General features: G+C 41.6%; 1 protein-coding gene across 1 annotated transcript; it reads right to left on the minus strand.

The window, feature by feature from the left end:
- Positions 1-18,543: 18,543 nt before the first annotated feature.
- LOC130313957 (olfactory receptor 5V1-like) lies at positions 18,544-19,479 on the minus strand. The gene has a single exon (XM_056552683.1). It carries the CDS (start codon positions 19,477-19,479, stop codon positions 18,544-18,546), a length of 936 nt encoding a protein of 311 aa, XP_056408658.1.
- Positions 19,480-26,895: the final 7,416 nt, after the last annotated feature.

Genomic DNA, 26,895 nt, shown 5'->3' on the forward strand with positions numbered 1-26,895 from the left:
GACAACAGTATGAGCCCACTCATCCAACGGCACAGAAGTTGAATGTGCTCCTGTCCAAGTTGCTGTTGTTGCAGTCCTTCCCTTTTCAAGTGGTGGACTCTGCAGCTTGCAGGGAATTGATGGCTTGTGCCGAGCCGAGGTGGAGAGTCCCAAGCCGTCATTTCTTTGCGAAGAAGGCAGTACCAGCCCTGCATAAGTTTGTACAAGAGAAGGTGGGCCAGTCCTTGAGCCTGTCGGTGTGTTCAAAAGTGCACAGCAGCGCCGACGTGTGGAGCTGTAACTACGGGCAGGGACACTACTTGTCTTTTACGGCCCACTGGGTAAATGTGATTCCTGCACAGCCACAACAGCAACTTGGACAGGTCACACTGCTTCCTCCTCCACGCTCTCGCTCTCAGGCAGTTGGTCCTTTTACAGTGTGCGATGCCTCCTCCTCATCCTCCACCATGTCCTCGGCCTCCACTGCAAGTCCAAATCTCGGTGGCCCTTCATCGTACTATGTGTGTAGGGCACGGCGGTGTCAAGCTGTTCTTGACCGTGTTGACTGAAGCATTAACTAGAGCTAGAAAATTAGATAGAAAAACTCTACTCCATAAAAAAACTAATAAACGAAAAATTAAAAATCCCGAAAATGACAGGTTCTGCTTCTCCTTTAAATATAGTCCAGTAGCAGAAATAATAAAAAGTGCTATTTTTTCCAATTGGCATTTGATTGAAAGAGACCAGCTTATAGGTAATGTCAGAAAAAATAAACCAATAGTTACTTTTAAACGTACAAAAAATCTAAAAGATGAATTGGTACGTAGTAAATATAAAGAAAAGGAAAGTAACAAAACATGGTTAGAAAAAAACGCAGTAGTCGGGAATCATAAGTGTGGACGATGCAATTGGTGCGCATATTTCCAACCAGGAAAATGCATCTCCATTGGTGGCCAAATAAAAAACATTACCGAATTTATTTGTTGTAAAACCTCCTTTGCAGTGTATGCATTAATTTGCACCTGCGGGAGATTTTATATAGGAAGCACTATTCGTGCACTAAATACACGTTTTCGGGAACATACCTGGTCAATAAAATCAGGAAAAGGTTCCCCAAGATTAATAGAACATATCAATTCGGCACACAATGGAGATGCAAGCGTTCTGAAATTTATGGGAATTAAAAGGTTAATTTGTACTCAAGGTAAAGATAATGAAAAAATCCTCCGTGAGATCGAAGCAAAGTGGATTTTGAAAACTGGTGCACAAGAGTTAGGAGGATTAAATGACAGGATTGATTTAGGATTATTTTTGTAGTTACTTAGTTTTTGGTTTTAACTGTATGTGTTTTTTGCACTTTGCACTGTTTTTAACCTATTGTGCTTGTAATCCCCGCCCCGTGGATCCTTCATGACGTGTTATAAGGAATGAAGGAGCATGGGAAAGGGAAGGTCTGTTGAAGCTCAAGCCAGAGCGAAACAATTGTTACCTGTAGCACACGCACTGGCCTCCACACCCGGCTGGGTGAAATGCCTTTTTAAAGCACCTGCACTTTATGAAGAATAAAAGATAAGAAATTACAGTAAGCGGTGAGTGCCATTCCTCCTTTCTTTGTATATTTGGATTTTGGATACTCTTCGTTTTCATAAGGAATTGAGCACCACTAACTGCTATGAGACTGACCTGGTTCACATAGGAGTCACGGGAAGCTTGCCAGTGCCGGCCAGCTTTTTCTAATCCAAGTTGTGCTTCACATGGTTTGCCTTGGCGAGCGGAGTCACACAGGGGAGGAACTGCTAAAGTTAATTTGTAAAGAAATCCGAGAATGGCTTACTCCACAAAATCTGGAAATGGGAACCATGGTGACCGCAACGGGAAGAACATCGTATCCGCTCTGCAACAAGGAAGTGTGAAACATGCGCCCTGCATGGCACATGTGTTGTATTTGGTTGTCAAGCACTTTTTCAAGTCTTCACCCCATTTGCAAAACATCCTGAAAATGGTAAGGAAACTGTGCATGCACTTCAGCCACTCGTACACCGCCAAACACACCTTCCTTGAGCTGCAGCGTCAGAACGATATCCCACAAAATAGTCTAATTTGTGATGTTGCCACACATTGGAATTCCACCCTCCATATGTTGGACAGACTATAAGAACAAAGAAAAGCCATCACCGATTTATTGATGATCCAAGCAGATAGGAGTACTCCCCTGTGTAACTTCAATGTGAACCAGGGGCAGCTCATTGTGACACCTGCCGTTTGCTGAGGCCCTTAGAGGAAGCCACATTATTTGTAAGTCGCCTGGATTACGCCATGAACTACGTAATTCCACTCCTACATTTCCAACAACAAATGATTAAACCATGGCTGGTCACGGCAATGGAGTCGTTGCGCCTACATCTCAAGGCTACATTAGCCCTGTGGGGGCTGAACTGGAGGAGGAGGATGATGAGGGGCAGAGCGGAGCACAGTTTAGGTTGGATGAGATGGCCGGTGTTTCTAGTCATCGGACAGGAGAGGAGGAGCAGGAGCAGCCAGAGGAGCCGGAGGGTTTTGAGGAAGGTGACACAGAGGACCCAGACACACCGTGGCAGTATGCAGAGGAGATGGAGGCAGGTAGTCCTTCCGAGTCACTGGCGCAAATTGCACGATGCATGCTCAGTTGCTTGTGTAGTGACTCCCAAATTGTCAAAATTCGTCAGCGGGATGACTTCTGGATCTTCACCTTATTAGACCCTCGCTACCGTCCCAGAATGGGGGCCTTTTTTACACTCACTGAGAGGGAGGACAAACTGACCTACTACAGAGAGATTCTACGTAGTCAGTTGGCCGATGCCTATCGGCCACATGGTCCATCCACTCGCAGGTCTGACTCGGGAGGCCCTCTGCGCTCACCTTCCACTGCCATGGCTGCTGGGGAGGGGTGGCAGGAGCAGTACCAGCTCAATCAGCAGCAGCCTAAGTCTACAGTCGCTGATGAGTAGCTTTCTTCCACCGCATAGTGAAGCAACTCATCAGCAGCAGGTAGACATGGAGCAGGACCTGAACCAGCAGGTGATGGCATACCTTGACATGACCATGCCAACAACCATTGAAGATCCGCTGGACTTCTGGGCAGCCAAACTTGATTTATGGCAGCTACTAGCAGAGTTTGCCCTGGATAAGCTGTCCTGCCCGGCCAGTAGTGTGCCATCAGAGCGGGTGTTTAGTGCGGCCGGGGCCATAGTCACCCCAAGGCGAACTCGTCTGTCCACTTAAAATGTGGAGAGACTGACGTTTGTCAAGATGAATCAGGGATGGATCAGCCAGGATTTCCAGCCACCAATGCCAGATGCCTCAGAGTAGATTGACCATGCTGCTACACCAACACTTCCCAATTATGGTTGGTTATGAAACCCTCTTGGGTTATCAATTAGGGTTATGAAACCCTCTTTGGTACTGCGATTGCCTGCTCCTCGCTCATCCTGTGTCTTTCAGGAACTACTTGCCTCACTGATGCTTCTGGCCATGGTCCTTTAATTTTTGGAAGTTTAGCAGTAGCTAAATACATGCTTAAATGAGCACTGTCACAAACTTTTTTTTTTGATATGTTGTAGAACTTATGTACTACAACATATCTCTAATATAGTTTAATTTTTTTTATTTTTTTTATTAGCAGTGTGTATTTTACAGTTGAAAACCGGCCACTAGGGGTCTCCCTCCTAGTGGCCAGCTGCAGCCTGGCGTGACGTCATGCCTGAATTTGGACTGATGCTGGCCAGGCAATCAGTCGGAATTCATTCAGGCTGCACTCGCTCCCTGCCTGACAATCAGACAGGTGGGAACGAGCGCTCAGAACAGAAGACGCGCATTGGCTCCCCTGCTCCCTGGCCCCGCACGCCGGCCCCGCCTCCCGGCATCCCGACACTGCTGCCGGTGTGAGGTGAGATTTGTCCTGCAGTTTGGTATGAGGGGGGAGCGGATTGCGTGGCGGGCGGGGTTCAGGTGGCGGGTTTCGGGTATCGGGGTTCGGGGGGGAGGGAATGGGTGAATTTTATTTGCACGGTTGTTGTGATCTGCGATACCTGGAACCAATGGTCTGGCAGATTCAAGGCCTCATAATAAGACACAGGGTGCCTCCAGCTGTTTCACCACTACAACTCCCAGCATGCTCTGACAGCCAATAGATGTCAGGGCAAGCTGGGAATTTGTAGTGGTGAAACAGCTGGAGGCACCCTGTGTAGAAGAACTAAGGGCGGAAGTGTCGGCCCCAGTCCCCCAGCAGGCATCAGTGACGTCGCACCTGCTGGGGAAGTCTGCCTGGTATTAAAAGCATTTTTAATATAGTAAAAAAAAAATAAAGGCAGGGAGGGGGTTAGGGAGAGATGGACAATAGGCAGGGACAGAAAAAAAAAAGAAAAAAAGGATGGTGGGAGCTACCCTTTAATACAAATTTCAACATTCATCTTTAAATGTAAGGGGTTATGAAACCCTCTTGGGTACTGTGAATGCCTGCTCCTGACTCATCCTGTGTCTTTCAGGAACTACTTGCCTCACGGGTGCTTCTGGCCTTGGGCCTTTAATTTTTGGATGTTTAGCAGTAGCTAAATACATGCTTAATGCAAATTTCAACATTGATCTTTAAATGTAAGGGGTTATGAAACCCTCTTGGGTACTGCGAATGCCTGCTCCTGACTTATCCTGTGTCTTTCAGGAACTACTTGCCTCACTGAAGCTTCTGGCCTTGGGCATTTAATTTTTGGATGTTTAGCAGTAGCTAAATATGTGCTTAATGCAATTGTCAACAATGATCTTTAAATGTAAGGGGTTATGAAACGCTCTTAAGTACTGGGAATGCCTGCTCTCGACTCATCCTGTGTCTTTCAGGAACTACTTGCCTCACGGGTGCTTCTGGCCTTGGGCCTTTAACTTTTGGATGTTATGCAGTAGCTAAATATATGCTTAAAGGGGTATTCCAGGCCAAAACTTTTTTTTATACATCAACTGGCTCCGGAAAGTTAAACAGATTTGTGAATTACTTCTATAAAAAAATCTGAATCCTTCCAATAGTTATTAGCTTCTGAAGTTGAGTTGCTGTTTTCTGTCTAACTGCTTTACGATGACTCACGTACCGGGAGCTGTCCAGCTCCTATGGGGATATTCTCCCATTATGCACAGCTACCGGGACGTGACATCATCATTGGACAGAGAACTTCAGAAGCTAATAACTATTGGAAGGATTAAGATTTTTTAATAGAAGTAATTTACAAATCTGTTTAACTTTCCAGAGCCAGTGGATATATATATATAAAAAAAGTTTTTGCCTGGAATACCCCTTTAACCCCTTAAGGACCAGGCCATTTTACACCTTAGGACCAGAGTGTTTTTTGCACATCTGACCTTTGTCACTTTAAACATTAATAACTCTGGAATGCTTTTAGTTATCATTCTGATTCCGAGAATGTTTTTTCGTGACATATTCTACTTTAACATAGTGGTAACATTTTGTGGTAACTTGCATCCTTTCTTGGTGAAAAATCCCAAAATTTGATGAAAAATTTGAAAATGTTGCATTTGAAGCTCTCTGCTTGTAAGGAAAATATATATTCCCCAAAAAAATGTTTTTTATTCACATATACAATATGTCTACTTTATGTTTGAATCATAAAATTGACATGTTTTTACTTTTGGAAGACATCAGAGGGCTTCAAAGTTCAGCAGCAATTTTCCAATTTTTCACAACATTTTCAAACTCACTATTTTTTAGGGACCAGTTCATGTTTGAAGTGGATTTGAAGGGTCTTCATATTAGAAATACCCCACAATTGACCCCATTATAAAAACTGCACCCCCCAAAGTATTCAAAATTACATTTAGTAAGTGTTTTAACCCTTTAGGTGTTTCACAGGAATAGCAGCAAAGTGAAGGAGAAAATTCACAATCCATTTTTTACACTCGCATGTTCTTGTAAACCCAATTTTTGAATTTTTACAAGGGGTAAAAGGAGGAAATGTATACTTATATTTGTAGCCCAATTTCTCTCGAGTAAGCACATACCTCATATGTCTATGTACATTGTTCGGCAGGCGCAGTAGAGGGCTCAGAAGCGAAGGAGCGACAAGGGGATTTTGGAGAGTACGTTTTTCAGAAATGGTTTTTGGGGGGCATGTTGCATTTAGGAAGCCCCTATGGTGCCAGAACAGCAAAAAAAAAAAAAAAAAACACATGGCTTACCATTTTGGAAACTAGACCCCTTGAGGAACGTAACAAGGAATTAAGTGAGCCTTAATACCCCACAGGTGTTTCACTACTTTTGCATATGTAAAAAAAATAATTATAATTTTTCACTAAAATGTGTGTTTCCCCCCCAAATTTCACATTTTTGCAAGGGTTAATAGCAGAAAATACCCCCCAAAATTTGTAACCCCATCTCTTCTGAGTATGGAGGTACCCCATAAGTTGGCCTGAAGTGCACTACAGGCGAACTACAAAGCTCAGAAGAGAAGGAGTTATATTTGGCTTTTTGAGAGCAAATTTTGCTCGGGGGGCATGTCGCATTAAGGAAGCCCCTATGGTGTCAGAACAGCAAAAAAAAAAAAAAACACATTGCATACCATTTTGGAAACTAGACCCCTTGAGGAACGTAACAAGGAATAAAGTGAGCCTTAATACCCCACAGGAGTTTCACGACTTTTGCATATGTAAAAAAAAAATATTTTTTTTCACTAAAATGTGTGTTTCCCCCCAAATTTCACATTTTTGCAAGGGTTAATAGCAGAAAATACCCCCCAAAATTTGTAACCCTATCTCTTCTGAGTATGGAGGTATCCCATAAGTTGACCTGAAGTGCACTACGGGCGAACTACAATGCTCAGAAGAGGAGGAGCACCATTGAGCTTTTGGAAAGAGAATTAGTTTGGAATGGTAGTCAGGGGCCATGTGCATTTACAAAGCCCCCCGTGGTGCCAGAACAGTGGACCCCCCCACATGTGACCCTATTTTGGAAACTACACCCCTCTCAGAATTTAATAAGTGGTGCAGTGAGCATTTACACCCCACTGGCGTTTGACAGATCTTTGGAACAGTGGGCTGTGCAAATGGAAAATTAAATTTTTCATTTTCACGGATCCCTGTTCCAAAAATCTGTCAGACACCTGTGGGGCGTAAATGCTCGCTGTGCCCCTTATTACATTACATGAGGGGTGTAGGGTCACATGTGGGGGGGGTCCATTGTTCTGGTACCATGGGGGCTTTGTAAACACAAGTGGCCTTCAATTCCGGACAATTTTTCTCTTCAAAATCCCAATGGCGCTCCTTCTCTTCTGAGCATTGTATTGCACCCATAGAGCACTTTACATCCACATATGGGGTATGTTCTTACTCAAAAGAAATGGGGTTACAAATTTTGGGGGGCTTTTTTCCTATTTTCCCTTGTGAAAATGAAAAATTTAGGGTGACACCAGCATTTTAGTAAAAAAAAAATTATTTTTTTCATTTTCCCATCCAACTTTAATGAAAATTCGTCAAACACCTGTGGGGTGTTAAGGCTCACTATACCCCTTGTTACGTTCCGTGAGGGGTGTCATTTTCAAAATGGGGTCATATGTGGGTATTTATTTTTTTGGGCTTATGTCAGAACCGCTGTAAAATCAGCCACCCCTGTGCAAATCACCAATTTAGGCCTCAAATGTACATGGTGCGCTCTCACTCCTGAGCCTTGTTGTGCGTCCGCAGAACATTTTACACCCACATATGGGGTATTTCTGTACTCAGGAGAAATTGCGTTACAAATTTTGGGGGTCTTTTTTTCCTTTTACCTCTCGTGAAAATAAAAAGTAAAGGACAACCCCAGCATGTTAGTGTAAAAAAAAAAATTTTTTTTTACACCAACAGGCTCTGTAGACCCCAACTTTTGTTTTTCATAAGGGGTAAAAGGAAAAAGAGCTCCCAAAATTAGTAGTGCAATTTCTCCCGAGTACGGAGATACCCGAGTACGGAGATGTGGCACTAAACTGTTTCCTTGAAATACGACAGGGCTCTGAAATGAGAGAGCACCATGCGCATTTGAGGACTAAATTAGGGATTGCACAGGGGTGGACATAGGGGTATTCTTTGCCAGTGATTGCCAAACAGGGTGCCTCCAGCTGTTGCTAAATTCCCAGCATGCCTGGACAGTAAGTGGCTGTCCGGAAATGCTGTAAGTTGTTGTTTTGCAACAGCTCGAGGCTCTGTTTTGGAAACACTGCCGTACAATACGTTTTTTATTTTTATTGGGGGGACAGTGTAAGGGGGTGTATATGTAGTGTTTTACCCTTTATTATGTGTTAGTGTAGTGTAGTGTTTTTAAGGTACATTCACACTGGCAGAGGTTTTCAGTGAATTTACTGCTAAGAGTTTGCCGCAGCTCATACTTGAAGTAGTAAACTTACTGTAAACCCGCCAGTGTGAATGTACCCTTTACGTTCACACGGGGGGGCAAACCTCCAGCTGTTTCAAAACTACAACTCCCAGCATGTACTGACAGATCGTGCATGCTGGGAGTTGTACTTTTGCAACAGCTGGAGGCACACTGGTTGGAAAACCTTCAGTTAGGTTCTGTTACCTAACTCAGTATTTTCCAACCAGTGTGCCTCCAGGTGTTGCATAACTTCAACTCCCAGCATGTACTGATCACCAAAAGGCATGCTGGGAGATGTAGTTATGCAACAGCTGGAGGTACGCAACTACAACTGCCAGCATGCTGAGACAGGTTTTTGCTGTTTAGGCATGCTGGGAGTTGCAATTTTGCAAACATGCTATCAGTTGTAGTTTGGCAAGATCTGGAGGTGCACAGTATAGAGATCACTGTGCAGTGGTCTCAAACTGTAGACCTCCAGCTGTTGCAGAACTGCAACTCCCAGCATACCTAAACAGCTCTCTGGGCATGATGGGAGCTGTAGTTTTTCAACATCTGGAGGGTTACAGTTTAGAGACCACTATAGTGGTCTCAGACTGTAGCCCTCCAGATGTTGCTAAGTAACTCACCGGCTTCCATCGGATCCAGGGAGCTGCGTCGTCGTCCTCTTCTTCCGCCGATCGTCGCCCGCTGCCGCCGCCAATCGTCGCCCGCTGCCGTCGCCGATTTCCCCTGTCGGTTTCCCCGTTCTGCCTCGCCTATTGTGGGTGGGCAGAACGGGGAAACCGAAAGTAAAGCCCCCCGCCCCGATCTGCTATTGGTGGTCGTGTCTAGACCACCAATAGCAGAGATAGGAGGGGTGGCACCCCTGCCACCTCACTCCTATTGCTTCAAGGGGATCGTGGGTGTCTAGGACATCCGTGATCCCCTTTATTTTCCGGGACACCGGGTCACTATAGACCCGTATGACCCGGAATAGCCGCAAATCGCAAGTGTGAATTCATGGGGGCCGACATGGGGTGGGTCTGATTACCCCCCTGGGCATTTGCGCGGGGTGTCTGCTGATAGATATCAGCAGTCCCCCTGGTCCGGTCCCCGCCCGGCGCGCGGTGGGGACTGAGATTCCCACGGATGTACAGGTACGCCCTTGGTCGTTAAGTACTAGGGAGCAAAGGTGTACCTGTACGCCCTTGGTCCTTAAGGGGTTAATGCAAATTTCAACATTGATCTTTAAATGTAAGGGGTTATGAAACCCTCTTGGGTACTGCAAATGCCTGCTCCTGACTCATCCTGTGTCTTTCAGGAACTACTTGCCTCACTGACGCTTCTGGCTTTGGGCCTTTAATTTTTGGATGTTTAGCAGTAGCTAAATATGTGCTTAATGCAAATGTCAACATTGATCTTTAAATGTCAGGTGTTATGAAACCCTCTTGGGTACTGGGAATGCCTGCTCCCGACTCATCCTGTGTCTTTCAGGAACTACTCACCTTACGGGTGCTTCTGGCCTTGGGCCTTTAATTTTTGGATGTTTAGCAGTAGCTATGCTTGCAATACATGCTTAATGCAAATTTCAACATTGACCTTTAAATGTAAGGGGTTATAAAACCCTCTTGCCTGCAGTGAATGCTTGCTCCTGACTCATCCTGCGTCTTTCAGGAACTTCTTGCCTCACTGATGCTTCTGGCCTTGGGCCTTTAATTTTTGGAAGTTTAGCAGTAGCTAATACATGCTTAATGCAAATGTCAACAATGATCTTTAAATTCTCGGCGCTCTGCCAGGGCCTTCTCCTACCCTGCCGGGGCCGATCTGAGGACCTCACTAAACCATCCAATCGGTAGTAGAGACATGCGGTGTGTACAAAGGGCAGGGACTTAATGAACCCAAGCTTATGACTCACACTTAGTTGGAATTTTTCTTTCCTGACAAATAATTGCAATCCCTGATCCCTATCATTAACGGGGTTCAGCGGGTTACCCACACCTGTCGGTGAAGGATAGACACCCGCTGGTCTGTTCAGTGTAGCGCGCGTGCAGCCCCGGACATCTGAGGGCATAACACAACTGTTATTGCTCGATCTCACGATTGATCGTGCAATGTAAGGAGTTATGAAAGCCTCTTGGGTACTGCTGATGCCTACTCCTGACTGCTCCTGTGTCTTTCAGGAACTACTTGACTTCATGATGCTTCTCGGCTTGGGCCTTTGATTTTAGGATTTTTGAAATACATACATACATGCTTAATTTAAATTTCAACATTTATGGTGCAATGTAAGGGGTTATTAAACACTCTTGGGTAGTGTTTTTTTTTCATATTTTCTGATAATTTTCACATAATAAACTTTAATTTTCCAGAATAAGAACCATTACACCATTGAACGTTTGTTGTGTGTGATTTTTTTTATAAAAATTTTCAAAAATAATACGGAGAGGGATGAACTCTGCTTCTTTATTTGAGAAAAAAATATTTTAGAGAAGAATGTCTTTTGGTGGTCCACCATCCTGCATTATAGAGTCTTCTTGACTCTTGGATATGCGCTTGTTGTCAAACAAAGGTACAAAAACAAAAAATGCCCAGTCAGGTCTATGGAGACGTTGCTCCTACATCTTACGGCCACATGAGCCCTGTGGTGCTTGTGAGATTAGGTAATTTGTAACCACACGGTGGGGTCAGGGACACAAATTTTGATTTAAATTTAAAAAATCTGATAATTTCAATGGTCTCTTCATGCTGCAGCCAACTCCAGGCTGCGTCATTCAGGTAATATATAGGTAGCACCCGCTGTCCTAAATTTTCATCAAAATTTTTTGTCAAAAATATTTGTCTTTTTTATTAGGGATTGTGAAGCTTCCGTGCGTACTCATGCATCAGCCAACTCCAGCCTGTGTCATTCAGGCAATATATGGGTTACTTATGCCGCTGTTGGGCCTGGGTCTGGGAATTTCAAATTTTCTCATAGGTAGCACCCGCTATCCAAAAGTCTTCTTCATAAATTTCTACAATTGTTGTGTTTTTTTGGTGGGATTGTGAAGCCCTGTTGTGAACTCATGCATCAGCCACCTTCAGACTGTGTCATTCAGGCAATATATCGGTAGCACCCGCTGTCCTAAATTTTCTTAAAAAATTTAAAAAATGGTTGTTTTTTCTTTGGAATTGTGAAGACCTGGTGTGTACTCCATGCTGCTTTCTGCTACACTCTGTCAGCCCGTTGGTCCTGTGACAGTGTGCTACTCTGCCTCCACATCCTCCACTGTGTCTTAAGCCTCCACTGCCCGGACAAGTCTCAGTGGCCCTTCAGCATACCATGTGTGCAGGGCATGGCGGTGTCACGCTGTTCTTTACATGGTTTGCCTTGGCGAAAAGTCTTGGAAGCAATGGCAGGTCAGGGCAATGGAGACGTTGCGCCTACATCTCACGGCCACATGAGCCCTGTGGGGGCTTGTTATATTTGGTCCTTCGTACCCACACGCTGGGGTCCGGGACACTCAAAGTTTGATATAAATTTCAAATCAAAAAATGATGGACTTGCTGCTGGGCCTGGGAATTTCAAATTTTCTCATAGGTAGCACCCCCGATCCAAAATCTTTTTGAAAAATTTCTAAAATTGCTGTGTTTTTGGAGGGGGATTGTGAAGCCCTGCTGTGTACTCGTGAATCAGCCAACTCCAGGCTGTGTCATTCAGGCAATATATGGTTTACTGATGCAGCTGCTGGGCCTGGGTCTGGGAATTACAAATATTCTCATAGGTAGCACCCGCTATCCAAAATGTTCTTCTAAAATTTCTAAAATTGTTGTGTTTTTTCTTAGGGATTGTGAAGTCCTGGTGTGTATTCATGCATCAGCCATCTCCAGCCTGTGTCATTCAGGCAATATATGGTTTACTGATGCCGCTGCTGGCCCTGGGTCTGGCAAATTCAAATTTTCTCATAGGTAGCGCACCCGCTATCCAAAATCTTCGGTTTAAATTTCTTAATTCATCTTTTAATCTTAGGGATTGTGAAGGCCTACTGCCTACTCATGCTGCTGGCAACTCTGGGTTGTGCCATTCATCCACTATTTGGTCTCCTCATGCTGCCAACACCTCCACGCTGTGTAATTCAGCCACTATACGGTCTCCTCATGCTGCCAACATGTCCACACTGTGTCATTCAGCCACTATATGGTGTCCTCATGCTGCCAACACCTCCACGCTGTGCCATTCAGCCACTATATGGTCTCCTCATGCTGCCAACATGTCCACACTGTGTCATTCAGCCACTATATGGTGTCCTCATGCTGCGAACATCTCCACGCTGTGCCATTCAGCAACTATATGGTTTCCTCATGCTGCCAACACCTTCACGCTGTGTCATTCAGCCACAATATGGTCTCCTCATGCTGCCAACATGTCCACACTGTGTCATTCAGCCACTATATGGTGTCCTCATGCTGCCAACACCTCCCCGTTGTGCCATTCAGCCACTATATGGTCTCCTCATGCTGCCAACACCTCCACGCTGTGTCATTCAGTAACTACATGGTCTCCTCACACTGATGCCACCACCAGGCTCTGTCATTGTGCTGATGTGCGGCAGTGATTCTAAAAGCGATGCCGGTAATCTGCATGTTATTCTGAATAACAGTATTATTTCACTACCCCAGCACACTCCATATGCGTTTTAGAACACAGCAAAGTGTTCTATACCCCTATAGAGGCTCTATGTAGGCTAGAAATAGCCTTTTTTAATATAGATTCGCTGCGAAAAAATTCAGATCGAAACAAACTTTTTCGTAAAATTCGGCGAATCGGCTGAATCGAATTTTTGAAAAGTTCGCTCATCTCTAATAATACTGCCTACCACTGTACCCTCTAGATATATTATTGCAACACACTGTACCTCCTGAATATAATACTGTCACAACCTGTACCCACTTAATATAATACTGCCACACACTGTACCCCTGAATATATTACTGTCACAACCTGTACCCACTGAATATAATACTGCCACACACTGTACCCCTGCATATAATACTGCACACACTGTACCCCCTGCATATAATACTGCACACACTGTACTCTCTGAATATAATACTGCCACACGCTGTACCCCTGCATATAATACTGCCACACAATGTACCCTCTGAATATAATACTGCCACACATTGTAACCTCTGAATATAATACTGCTATACACCGCATAACCCTCACCCCATCCTCTGTCTTATCAACCCCCCACCCCATGCTTGGTCAGCTTATCACCCCAATGCCCCCTGCCCTTCATCCTCGGTATTCTCATCACCCCATACACCCCACCCTCAGTCTCATCATCAAGCCCCCCCCACCCATACTTGGTTCTTCACCCCCACACTCCATATTATCCCCCCCCCAATTATCGGTCTCATCATTGCACCCCCCCCCCCCCGCACCCCATGATCAGACTCCTCATCATCATCATTGCACCCCCATCCCCCCGCACACACCTCATCATCATTGCCTTCCCACACCCCATCCTGGCGCTTCTCATCATCATCACACATGACCCCTGCCCACACCCCATCCTCAGTCTACTCATCATTCCACCCCCCTCCCAGCACCCCCTCCTTTTCATTGCATTCCCCCCACCCCTTCCTCAGTCTCCTCATCATTCCACCCACCTCCCAACACCCCCTCCTCCTCATCACACCCCCCACCCCATCCTCAGTCTCCTCATTCTTGCACCCTCCCAGCACCCTCCTCCTCCTCATTATCATCATTGCATTGCGTGGATGTCCGCCGTTAACCCCCTTAGATGCCGTGATCAATACAGTTCATGGCATCTGCAGCATTGCTGACACTAAAATGGATGATCAGATCGCCCGCGGTGCTGCCGCAGCGATACGATTATCCAGCATGAGAGCCGGAGGTCCCCTCACCTGCCTCAACTGCCTTCCACGGGTCTTCTGCTCTGGTCATCGATATAGCCAGTAACACTGATCAGTGCTATGTGCTATGCAGTATTAGCAATCGAATGATTGCTATAAATAGTCCCCACCCCCAATAAAACCGTAAATTGTCCCATTTTCTCTATTTCACCCCCAAAAAAGTGTAAAAAATATATTTTATATACATATTTGGTATCGCTAAGTGCGTAAATATCCGAACTATTAAAATAAAATGTTAATGATACCGTACGGTGAACGTAAAAAAAGAAAAGTCCAAAATAGCAGCTCTTTTAAAACATTTTATTCCCAAAAAAATTAATAAAAAATGTAATTAAAGTTTTATATAAGCAAATATGGCATCAATCATGGCACAGAAATGAGCCCTCATACCGCCGCTTATATGGAAAAATGAAAAAGTTATAGGTCTTCAAAATAAACATACTAATTTGGTTAAACAGTTTGCAATTTTTTTTAAGTGCAACAATAATAGAAAAGTGTGTTATCATGGGTATCATTTTAATCATATTGACCCAAAGAATAAAGAACACATGTCATTTTTACCGTAAATTGTACGGCGTGAAAACTAAATCTTCCAAAATTTGTAAAGTTTTCTTTTTAATTTCCCCACACAAATAGTATTTTTTTGGTTGCGCCATACATTTTATGGTAACGTGAGTAACGGCAGTACAACGGACAACTGGTCACGCAAAAAAACAAGTACTCAAACTAGTCTGTGGATGAAAAAATAAAAGAGTTATGATTTTTTGAAGGTGAGGAGAAAAAAACAAAAATGTAAAAAATTGTCTGAGTTGTTAAAGGGGTATTCCAGGCCAAAACTTTTTTTTATATATCAACTGGCTCCGGAAAGTTAAACAGATTTGTAAATTACTTTGATTAAAAAATCTTAATCCTTGCAATAGTTATTAGCTTCTGAAGTTGAGTTGTTTTTTTCTGTCTAACTGCTTTCTGATGACTCACGTCCCGGGAGCTGTGCAGTTCATATGTGGATATTCTCCCATCATGCACAGCTCCCGGGACGTGACATCATCATTGAGCAATTAGACAGAAAACTTCAGAACCTAATAATTATTGAAAGGATTAAGATTTTTTAATAGAAGTAATTCACAAATTTGCTTAACTTTCCGGAGCCAGTTGATATATATATATAAAAAAAAGTTTTTATCTGGAATACCCCTTTAACAACGCAGGACGTATATTTACCCGCATCACATCGCGTCGGTCCCGGCGCTCATCAACGGCCGGGACCCGTGGCTAATACCACACATCGACGATCGTGCCGATGTGTGGTATTAACCCTTTAGAAGCGGCGGTCAAAGCTGACCGCCGCTTCTAAAGCGAAAGTGAAAGTATCCCGGCTAGTCAGTCGGGCTGTTCGGGACTGCCGCGGTGAAATTGCAGTGTCCCGAACAGTTTGCAGGACACCGGGAGGGCCCTTACCTGCCTCCTCGGTGTCCGATCGACGAATGACTGCTCCGTGCCTGAGATCCAGGCAGGAGCAGTCAAGCGCCGATAACACTGATCACAGGCGTGTTAATACACGCCAGTGATCAGCATAGGAGATCAGTGTGTGCAGTGTTATAGGTCCCTATGGGACCTATAACACTGCAGAAAAAAAGGTTAAAAAAAAGTGTTAATAAAGGTAATTTAACCCCTTCCCTAATAAAAGTTTGAATCACCCCCCTTTTCCCATAAAAAAAAATAAAACAGTGTAAATAAAAATAAAAATAAACATATGTGGTATTGCCGTGTGCGTAAATGTCCAAACTATAAAAATATATTGTTAATTAAACTGCACAGTCAATGGCGTACGCGCAAAAAAATTCCAAAGTCCAAAAAAGCGTATTTTGGTCACTTTTTATACCATTAAAAAAATGAATAAAAAGTGATCAAAAAGTCCGATCAAAACAAAATTCATACCGATAAAAACTTCAGATCACGACGCAAAAAATTAGCCCTCATACCGCCCTGTACGTGGAAAAATAAAAAAGTTATAGGGGTCAGAAGAGGACATTTTTAAACATATAAATTTTCCTGCACGTAGTTATGATTTTTTCCAGAAGTACGACAAAATCAAACCTATATAAGTATGGTATCATTTTAACCGTATGGACCTACAGAATAATGATAAGGTGTCATTTTTACCGAAATATGCACTGCATAGAAACGGAAGCCCCCACAATTTACAAAATGGCGTTTTTTCTTCGATTTTGTCGCACAATGAGTTTTTTTCCCATTTCGGCATGAATAACTGATGTCACTGCAAAGTAGAATTGGTGACACAAAAAATAAGCCATAATATGGATTTTTAGGTGGAAAATTGAAAGGGTTATGATTTTTAAAAGGTAAGGAGGAAAAAACGAAAGTGGAAAAACCCTTAAGGAGTTAAAGGTGGTATGATTGAGCCACTTTGTATATTCCTTTTCCAAGAATGCCCAGTGAAGTGCTAATGGCCTTTGAATCTCCACACACCAGAAATGGTGTCCTGCTTCAAGGTGGATACTTAGCCTTTTTGCCACATTTGGAAACATTTTATATTAAAATATTATGTTATTTATCCTAGAACAAGGATAGAATTGCTGTCACTCCACTCCCAAAAAATTATTAAATATTTAATGAATATTCAAAATAATGCATAATAAATTGCTCATGGGTATGATTTTGCCATATACAAGTTCTTCCCTTCTATACAATTGGAAATCCTTCGGGGAGGGTGGGTAGTTGATTTTCAGTGCATCAGAATAAGCTGTCTAACCACCAAAAGTAGGTGTGTCATTAAGCAAGTCGAACTAGGACAGAAATCAGAAGAAGAAACCCCAAGAAAACAATTTCCAAAGTGAAAATAATCTTCTTTGTTGAAGAAAATAATTGAAAAAAAACTTTCCTCCAGAAAGGTTGACTTTCCAAGCAAGACCAACCATGTATGTAAAAGAGTGCACAACTCAATCCCACACCTCCGGCAATGATCAATTTCTGAAATACCACATGAAAAAAGAAAAGTAGAAGTCCCATACCACCAATAATATAATTTATATGATCTTTTCTGTATACAAATGCCGGGTGAGAAGTCATGGTGATTTGCATTATTATCTGTATGCATATATAATTAGATAATACCTGTCGGAATTCCTATCTCACACTAGTGTCCTATTTTGTATTTTTCAATAAAACCTGTCTTTTTTATTAAAAATCTATTGAAATAAAAAATGTATACTTGTGAAATATCAGACCTACCCACCAAATACAGTTAACATTGTCATTTTGTTTCTCATTTTTACTGTACAACATACATGGTAAAAATGAAACCCCCCAAAAACCAAAAATTAAAATTTAATTTCCTCTCACCATTTTTTTTTGTTTATTATATTTTAAAATAAAAGGTTTATTTAAAAATTTGTCCTTCAAACAATATGCCTTTATAGTGCTACCTCAAAAAAATAAAAAGGTTAAGACTCTTAGGCTATGTTTCCCACACAGGGTTTTTTTGGGGTGTTTTTTTGGAAAAAAAACTGTCACTGCAGTTTTTGAGTCAAAGTCAGAAGTGGATCCAATAGGAAGAAGTATAAGTCCTTCCTTTATATTTCCGATTCCTTTTCAGACTTTGGCTCAAAAACTGTAGTGGCAGTTTTTCAAAAAACGCCAGAAAGAAACCTGTATGGAAACCTAGTCTCAGGAGGTGAGAATATAGAAAATGGCCCATGAAGATAACATTATGCTGAAAATCTATTTCCCAAGAGTTGCTTAATACCCGAAGAATAATTTCTTGAAAATAAAATGTATATGCATGTTCTATGCATGTAATAAAGTTATAAATGATCAGGCTAAATAGATTATTTAAATACTGTAGTAAACTCAGGGTGCTTTCACATTGTAGACATTTGTGGCCTACCCACAGGGTATACATTAATGCCTGATAGGCGGGGGTTCCCCTCTCCCTTAGTTGCCTCTATATCAACCAGTAGACTTGTATGGTCAGCCTTTACCTGGAGGAGATAATAGCTGGATGCCTTACCTAGTAAAGTTAGGATCATGGAAACCTCAGTTTTCCAGATAGTTGAGGGTGAAAATTGAGTTTTCCATGTAACTGACATATCTATAGCATATTGTTATATCATAAAGAACATGAGTTCCAATCATGGAGCATAAGAAAGACCTAGAAGGATAAAGGTTCTTGTTAAGTTCCATAGATGTTGTTGACTTACTCACAAAAACAAAGTTTGATTTAGCCAACGTAATTTACATAAATGTTACTCCATAGGTTACACAATTCAGTAATATGATATAGTGCTTATAGTCTTTCTGATGGTTCCAGTGATGTCTTTATTTCTTATACTGTAAATGACAGGATTCAACATTGGAGTAACTACAGTATAAAAGATGGAAATCACTCTATCCCGGTTTGGAGAGTAACTTGATCTTGGGCGCAAATACATAAACATAATGGTTCCGTAGTAAAGGGAGACTACGGTAAGGTGGGATGCACATGTAGAGAAAGCCTTTTTTCTTCTACTCATGCTGTGGATATTTAGTATAGCACAAATTATATGAATATAGGATAAGAGTGTCAATAAGAATGAACAAAGGGCTATAAGTCCACCAGAGATGTATACAGCAATTTCATTTAACAATGTATCTGTACATGAAAGAAGGAAGAGCGGTGGCATCTCACAGAAAAAGTGGTTTACTTGGTTGGACTTACAATAAGGTAACTGGAAGGTAAAGACTGCATGTATCATAGAGTTCAAAAAGCTCACAGTCCATGAACCAGCTGCCAAAAATAGGCAACGTTTTTTGTCTATGATATTGTTATATTGCAAAGGCTTACATATAGCAATGTATCGATCGTAGGCCATGGCAGCCAATATTAAACATTCTGTAGCCCCTAGAGCCAAATGGAAATACATTTGTGCTGCACATCCCAAAAAAGAAATCTCCCCATTATGGGATATTGTATTTGCAAGAATTTTTGGGACAATTGTGGTGGAAAAGCAAATATCAATAATTGCAAGGTTACTGAGGAAGAAGTACATTGGTGTCTGGAGATGAGTATTAAGTCTCACCACAATGACCAGTAGAAGATTACCAGATAATGTTGCGATGTACATCATAAAGAACAACATAAACAACATGAGCTGCAATCTTGGAGCATTAGAAAGACCTAAAAGGATAAAGGTACTTGCCAATGTTTGGTTTACGTTCTCCATAATATTTCCTTTAATTTGCTTTAAAGTGCAGAGTGACTCTTATCAGTCATGGCAGTGCAAGTTTGTTGTTTCATATACAGTTGCTGGAGGTGTGTCACTGGATTAATATTGATATTTGAGACTTTTTTTCCCTAATAAATCTTCTGCCAGTTGTTGGGTTTGTTTTGCCTTTCTGTGCACCTTACTGTTTTAAGAAACTGTATACATATTTAATATCTAGATGTGATAGATTTGGCTTGATAGATGTGTCTTTATGGCTTCTGGAGAAACAGACTGGTCTGTGCATTACAATAAAATAGTCACAAAAAGATCTGATCCTTTAGTTTACAAAGAGGAACATGTAACATTTAAAGATTTTGATTTCCTTTAAAATATAATCTATTTATCTACCTTTATCACAGTGCTTAATGTTACTTTGTTTAGCTTATTATAACCTTAACGGATAATGTGAACTGCAATTGTCCAACATAAATATTTTTTAAGTATATTAACATTTGTATATCACTAGACAATAGTAATCTTTACACGTATATAGTAGTAGGATCTCATCACCACTCACAGAAATATGGTCTGTTCAGGTTGGTCGATGTATTCTACCAGCGCCCTAAAAAGCAGACCATTAAAAGACAAGTCAATCCCGGTTCTTGGGAATACTGTAAGGGTAAAATAAGGGGGAATTCAGGACAATCAACTCAGTAAGTGCAAGGATTTTTCCATAGAGTTCATCAATTAGTAAAGGCATTAACCGTTAATTATTCCTTGTATTTAAATTGGTCTTTTTACTACTTGGCCATGGTTCAATTCTTGTCACTGTGCAAGTGACTACAGCTTACAAGTAAAAATGTCAGCAATGATCCTTGCATGATACTGTGCTGTATATACAGTATGTGATGTTCCCATGTGTATTTTTAATTTGTGATTTTTTTAAGTGGCAAAATTACAAGCAATCTAAGACAATACAATTAAATGATTGGTCTGAGTCTTTGATTTTCCCAATACTATTTCAAGATCTTTGAAACTTTAGAGAAATGTGTCTTCTTTACAATATACTACTACTACTACTACTACTACTACTACTAAAAATAACAACAATAATAAAAAAAAAGATAGAGGGAGAAAGAAAATTACCAAAAATAACAGCGCTCATTCACTTTAAATAAAACAGACCGTAATGGTCCCTGATCAAACAGGGTATGGTAGCTCCCTACAACACATTGAGCCAGTTAAACATATCAACAGATCCCTTTTCCTCTTTTTTAAGATCTCTGGTTGCAGGGAGGGTGCAGCTCCGGATCCCAAATAGTCATAACTCCATCCAGACTCAAAATAGAAACAAAACATTAAAACAAGGTGCTTGCGCTCAGGTGGATGGAAATAGCAAAAGAGAGTAAAAACAACGGAAATTAAAAACCAGCAAGGATGTAACTCCCTCCTCAGTGGGGGGACCAAAGCATAATATATTTGTACCCCCTTCCACGTCTGCTTGTCTCGGGTTCTTTTCTTCGATAGTGGGAAATTCTTCACCGAATTCTACCCAAAGAAAGTTCTATAGGCGTCCATAGTTGAGGATGGTTTATTGTATATCACTAGCAAAAACTTTGAAAAGTGCTAGAGCAATGCATTTTATCTCCCCAAAACACATTGCTCTAGCACTTTTAAATGTTTTTACTAGTGATATACAATTAACCATACTCAACTATGGATGCCTTCAGCACTTTCTTTGTGTAGAATTCGGTGAAGCATTTCCCACTATCGAGTACAATGGATCAGGCAAAAGCAGAGTCAGAGTATTAGGCTCAGGTCACAAACTCAGGATACCATGAACAGACATAAATCTTTGCTGTGTGGATGTACAATGTTGCTAAGGCACAAAAGGAAAGGAGTGCTCTCATATAAGTGGTGCCTGGCAGGGATTAGAGGAGGTCAGAAATAAGGAGCCTGCACTAGCCTTAAAAGAGGAAGTTTGTACATATGCGCTGCCCCTGTGGGACACGAAAGAAACTATTGCAGCATGTGTCCAGCAGAGAAGCTGCACACACGGCATGGTACTGGTACTTTAACCATTGGCATTACAGATGGAAATTCTCTGATGTTAACTGTAGGTCTGACGGTCAATCTGGGAAAAAGTTCAACATGTGCATAATTAATAATATTAATAATATAATTAATTAATATTATACAAATATCTTCATACAATCTCCAGAACTGGAAAGGCCAAAAATCTGTCTCTCAGTTTTAACTAAATTTTTTCACCCCACAATTCTTTTTTTTGTTTGTTTTACAATAGAGTTGGCAGTAAAGTAAGTAATGTCATTACAAAGTACAATTAGTGGCACAAAAACAAACCCTTATATGGGTCTGTAGGGGAAAAATGAAAAGTGTTATGATTATTTGAAAGTGAAAGGCAAAAAGTGAAAGTGCAAAAATAAAAAAATTGTGTCCTTAAGGGGTTAAACCCTTTATATATTCAATATAAGACACGATGGTTCCATTTAACAGCTATGTTTGCCTTTATGTAACTGTAGGAGAAAGGAATTATTTAAAAAAAATACATTAAAAAATGTGCTCCTTAAACTCACATCCAAGCAGTTTACACAAAAATGTTTAACCCCTTAAGGACCAAGCGTTTTTCTGTTTTTGCACTTTCGTTTTTCCTTCTTATCTTTTAAAAATCATAACCCTTTCAATTTTGCACTTATAATCCATATGAGGGCTTATTTTTTGCACCACCAATTCCACTTTGTAATGACATCAGTCATTTTACCCAAAAATCTATGGCGAAGCGGGAAAAAAAATCATTGTGCGACAAAATTGAAGAAAAAACACAATTTTGTAAATTTTGGGGGCTTACGTTTCTACGCCCTACATTTTTGCATAAAAATGAAACTTTATCTTTATTCTGTAGGTCCATACGATTAAAATGATACCCTACTTATATAGGTTTGATTTTGTCATACTTTTGCAAAAAATCATAACTACATGCACGAAAATCAGTACATTTAAAAATGTCCTCTTCTGACCCCTATAACTTTTTCATTTTTCCGTGTATGGGGTGGTATGAGGGCTAATTTATTGCGCCATGATCTCAAGTTTTAATTGGTACCATTTTTGTTTTGATCAGACTTTTTGATCACTTTTTATTCCTTTTTTATGGTATGAAAAGAGACCAAAAATACGCTATTTTGGACTTTCAAATTTTTTTGCACATACGCCATTGACCATGCGGTTTAATTTACGATATATTGTTAAAGTTCGGACATTTATGCACGTAGCGATACCCTATATGTTTATTTTTGTTATGGTTATATATTTTTTATATGGAATTTGGGGAAAGGGGGGTGATTTAAACTTTTAATGAGGAAGGGGTTAATGTGTGTTTTTAAACTTTTTAAAAACTTTTTATTTTTACACTTTTAGTTCCCTTAGGAGACTTTTAGGAGGAATAATTTGATTCCTCATACAGATCAATGGGGTTACATACAATCCCATGGATCCATGTGCTCTGTGCTCGATTGATAAAGCCTAGTCCTGCCAGGCTTTATCATTCTGAGCACCGGAGCCGCTGCAGCAGGAGAGGTAAGCCCTCAGGCTACCTCAGCAGTGGATCGCCCCCCCCCCCCCCCTCCACGATCGAGCTGTGGGGGGGGGGGGGGCGATCCACCCCACTGGATCACCAGGGACGGAATGCAGGCACCTTTAGATGCCGCTGTCAATTTTGACAGCGGCGATTTAAAGGGTTAATAGCTGCCCACGGCGATCGCCACATTTCAGCTATTAACGCCGGCCCTCAGCTACAGGAATCAGGGGTCGTGCCGGTATGAAGCGAGCTCCAGTCGGGAGCCCGCGTCATACCCAGTTAACAGCCATTGGACAAGCATAGACGTCCATGGTCGTTATCGGGGTTAAAATATTAGATCAAGGTGTGCAAAGTTCATATATACCACTATTACTGATTGAATTGTAATATTAAATTTTGATTAAATAAAATAGTAAGTGAACTGATTTAGAATTAATTGGATTAGTTATGAGTTCTTATTTAAAAAAAATATGAAATAAAAATATACAAGTTTCATTGTAAAAGGACAGCACATTCCAAGAATACACAATTCTTTTTGTCACAGCCACGGACAAACGTCCCTTTTCTGTATTCCAACTGTCCCTCGGAGCTCGTCGAGAAAGCAGCTCGTTCTTGGATATCCTGGACAAGTCAGTGATATACTGTGTATATATATATATATATATATATATATATATATATATATATATATATATTGTCCCATTACAGGTATACGGCCCTGTACTACCTGTAGGCCCTGCCCCTGCAGGGTCTCCCCTTGTTCTACTGTTGGTTTAATAAGTGTGTGCATGTTCCTTTAATGCATAGACAGGATCCTATGTCTAGATAGTCTCAAGGACCTGTGGGAGGTCTAAAGGACCTGTATGTAAGTTTGGCACATTTCATGCTAAGTCACCTTATCTGTTGTCACATGTACTCCCAGAGAGCACCAGCTTTGACCTATGACCCACAGCTTGACCAATGGGCTTTAGTCCAGCCCCCCGACTATATAAAGGGGTGGCCATTTGCAATTCGCTCTCTAAGACCCTACCATCTGATCTGAGCACAAGGCTTAGTTGAAGCAGCTACCAGAGATCTCAGGACAAGGGATCAGCATCTGGAGTACCCCAAAAGCTACAGTTTCCAGTAAGTCTACAAGTCTAAGCCTGCTGTCACTGAACCTAGTCAAGTCCTGCACATAGTCAAGTCTAATTACAAGTCAAATTAATTACAAGTATTGGTGCAGCAAGCTGCGAGGTCCTCTGGATCCTGGCCACCAATCTGGGAAATCGGGCCTTAGCTGTGAAGATAATTACACCTGTCTTCTATTCAGTAAAGCCTCCATTTGACCATAACTAGTTGTGGACATTTTATTCACTACTAGTACATGGGATAGTGGAGAATCCAGGCGTGTGGTATTCCAGAACCCAAAAACCACACTGGTGTCACAAACACATAGGGGTTAATACCATCTGACCCCCGGGGTTAATAACATCAGATCCCACCACTCACACTGCAACACCCGTGGTCCTGCCATTCACCCGGTGGTTCTCCACATATATATAGTTATGATCTGCGCTGCGGCTGCACAGGCTGGCTATGAGCGCATGGCCCCATCTCCTTCTGCTGCCGGCAGAGCAGCCTCCTCACCTCCTTTTCCTCCTGCCTCCTCCTCTGCCTCTCTGCTCCGGCATGTGTGTCCCCATCCTCTAGGGCATGTGCGCCGGAGCTCTGAGATTTAAAGGGCCAGTACGCCCATTAAGTAGCACCTGTAGCTCAGTTAATAAATTCCTCCACCTCCCATACTTCCCTGCCAGATCTTTGTTGCCCTAGTGCCTGAGAGAAAGCATTTCTGAGTATTGCCTTGCCGTGTGTACCCTTTGCTCTTTGGCCTGACCTTGCTCCTTTGTTGCCTGCCTACTGACCACCTGATACGTTCCTGACTACGTTAGTGTGCCACCGGCTCTGATCTTCTGCTATCCTGACCACGAGTTGCCTTATCCTACCGGTCCCTCGAATTTCCTCAGCGACCTGTGTGGTCGAGCCGTGACAGGGGTAGCGACTCTGGTGCTGCCTGCCGCAGCAAGTCCATCCCGCTTTGCAGTGAGCTTTGGTGAAAACCAGCGGCACCTTAGACTCCGCTACCTGGTACAGTCCGTGTCATCAGCCACACAGGCCCAGCGGATCCACTACCCCCAGTGTTCCTGTCTACTGAAACGTGAGTGTTATATATATACATATATTATGTAAATAAGCCCCTCTTCCAATAAGCATTTAAATCACCCCTTTTTCCCATTTTACAAAACAAAAAGGAAAAAATATAAATAAACGAACATATTTGGTATGATGTGGAAATGTCTGAACTATTAAAATGAAACAAATCTTCCTGTGCAGTAGATGGCATTAACGTACAAAAAAAAAAGCCAAAGTCCAAAACTGCTGATTTTTGGTCACTCACACATACCAAAAAATATTAAACAAAAAGTGATTAAAAAGTCATTTATACACAACTATAAAAACTATAGATTAAAAAAGCATGAAAATTAGCCCTCATACATTTTGTTAAAAAAGTTTGTTGTTGTTTTTTGTTTTTGTATTTTAAAGTGGTACAATAAGAGAAAAGCATTGTACTGACTCAATGAATAAAGAGAACGTGTCAGTTTTACCATAAAGTGCACTGTGTGAATAACCAAACTCCCCCAAAAGTTGCAAAACTGTAGTTTTCTTTTCACTTTCCCTTGACAAATAATGTTTTATTTGATTGGGCATTACATGTTATAGTGAAATGGAAATTATCATTACAAAGTACAATTGGTCTCGCAAAAAACACACCCTCATATAGGTCTGTGGATAGAAAATAAAAGATTTATGGCTCTTAAAAAGCGAGGAGGTAAAAATGAAAATTCAAAAATGAAAGTTGGCTCAGTCCCTAATTCGAAAATAGGCTGTGGTCTCAAAAGGGTACTCCTTAGTGGAATTTTTTTTATTTTTACATATTAGCTGCTGTATACTACAGAGGAAGTTGAGTTGTTCTTTTCTGTCTGAAAGCAGTGCTCTCTGCTGACACCTCTGTCCGTGTCAGGAACTGTCAAAAGCAGGAAAGGTTTGCTATGGGGATTTGGTCCTTCTCTGGACAGTTCCTGACACAGACAGAGGTGTCAGCAGAGAGCACTGTGGTCAGACAGAAATGAACAACTCAACTTCCTCTGTAGTGTACAGCAGCTGATAATTACTGGAAGGATTAATATTTTTGAATAGAAGTGATTTACAAATCTGGTTAACTTTCTGGCACCAGTTAATAAAAAAAAAAAAAAAAAAGTTAAAGGGTTCTCCCCTGGAAAACATTTTTTTTTTTTTTTAAATCAACTGGTGCCAGAAAGTTAAACACATTTGTAAATGACTTCTATTAAAAAATCTTAATCCTCTCTGTACTTATCAGCTGTTGTATGCTCCACAGGAAGTTATTTTCTATTTGATTTCCTTTCTGTCTGACCACAGTGCTCTCTGCTGTCTGATAACTTCCTGTGGAGCATACAACAGCTGAAAAGTACAGAAAGGATTAAGATTTTTTGATAGAAGTAATTTATAAATGTGTTTAACTTTCTGGCACCAGTTGATTTAAAAAAATGTTTTTCAGGGGAGTACCCCTTTAAAACAGTCAGTCATAGATGACAAACAGAAGCAGACAGCAGTTATAATAACAAATGGCTCTAAACTCCTTTTTAAGTCCAACACATTTGACCAGTGTTTCAGCTATCCGGGCATTCTGGGAGTTGTTGTTTTGCAACAGCTGGAGGCAACCTGATTGGGAAACACAGTGTTAAAGCGTGCGCTCCGGTCCCCTTCCCCGGACCGGAGCG

The sequence above is a fragment of the Hyla sarda genome, unplaced genomic scaffold (genome assembly GCF_029499605.1).
Source record: "Hyla sarda isolate aHylSar1 unplaced genomic scaffold, aHylSar1.hap1 scaffold_18, whole genome shotgun sequence".
Lineage (NCBI taxonomy): Eukaryota > Metazoa > Chordata > Amphibia > Anura > Hylidae > Hyla > Hyla sarda.

What these genes read in the sequence shown, in the direction of transcription:
- LOC130313957 (XM_056552683.1), bottom strand. Translation starts at nt 19,479, where the DNA reads ATGGAGAACGTAAACCAAACATTGGCAAGTACCTTTATCCTTTTAGGT.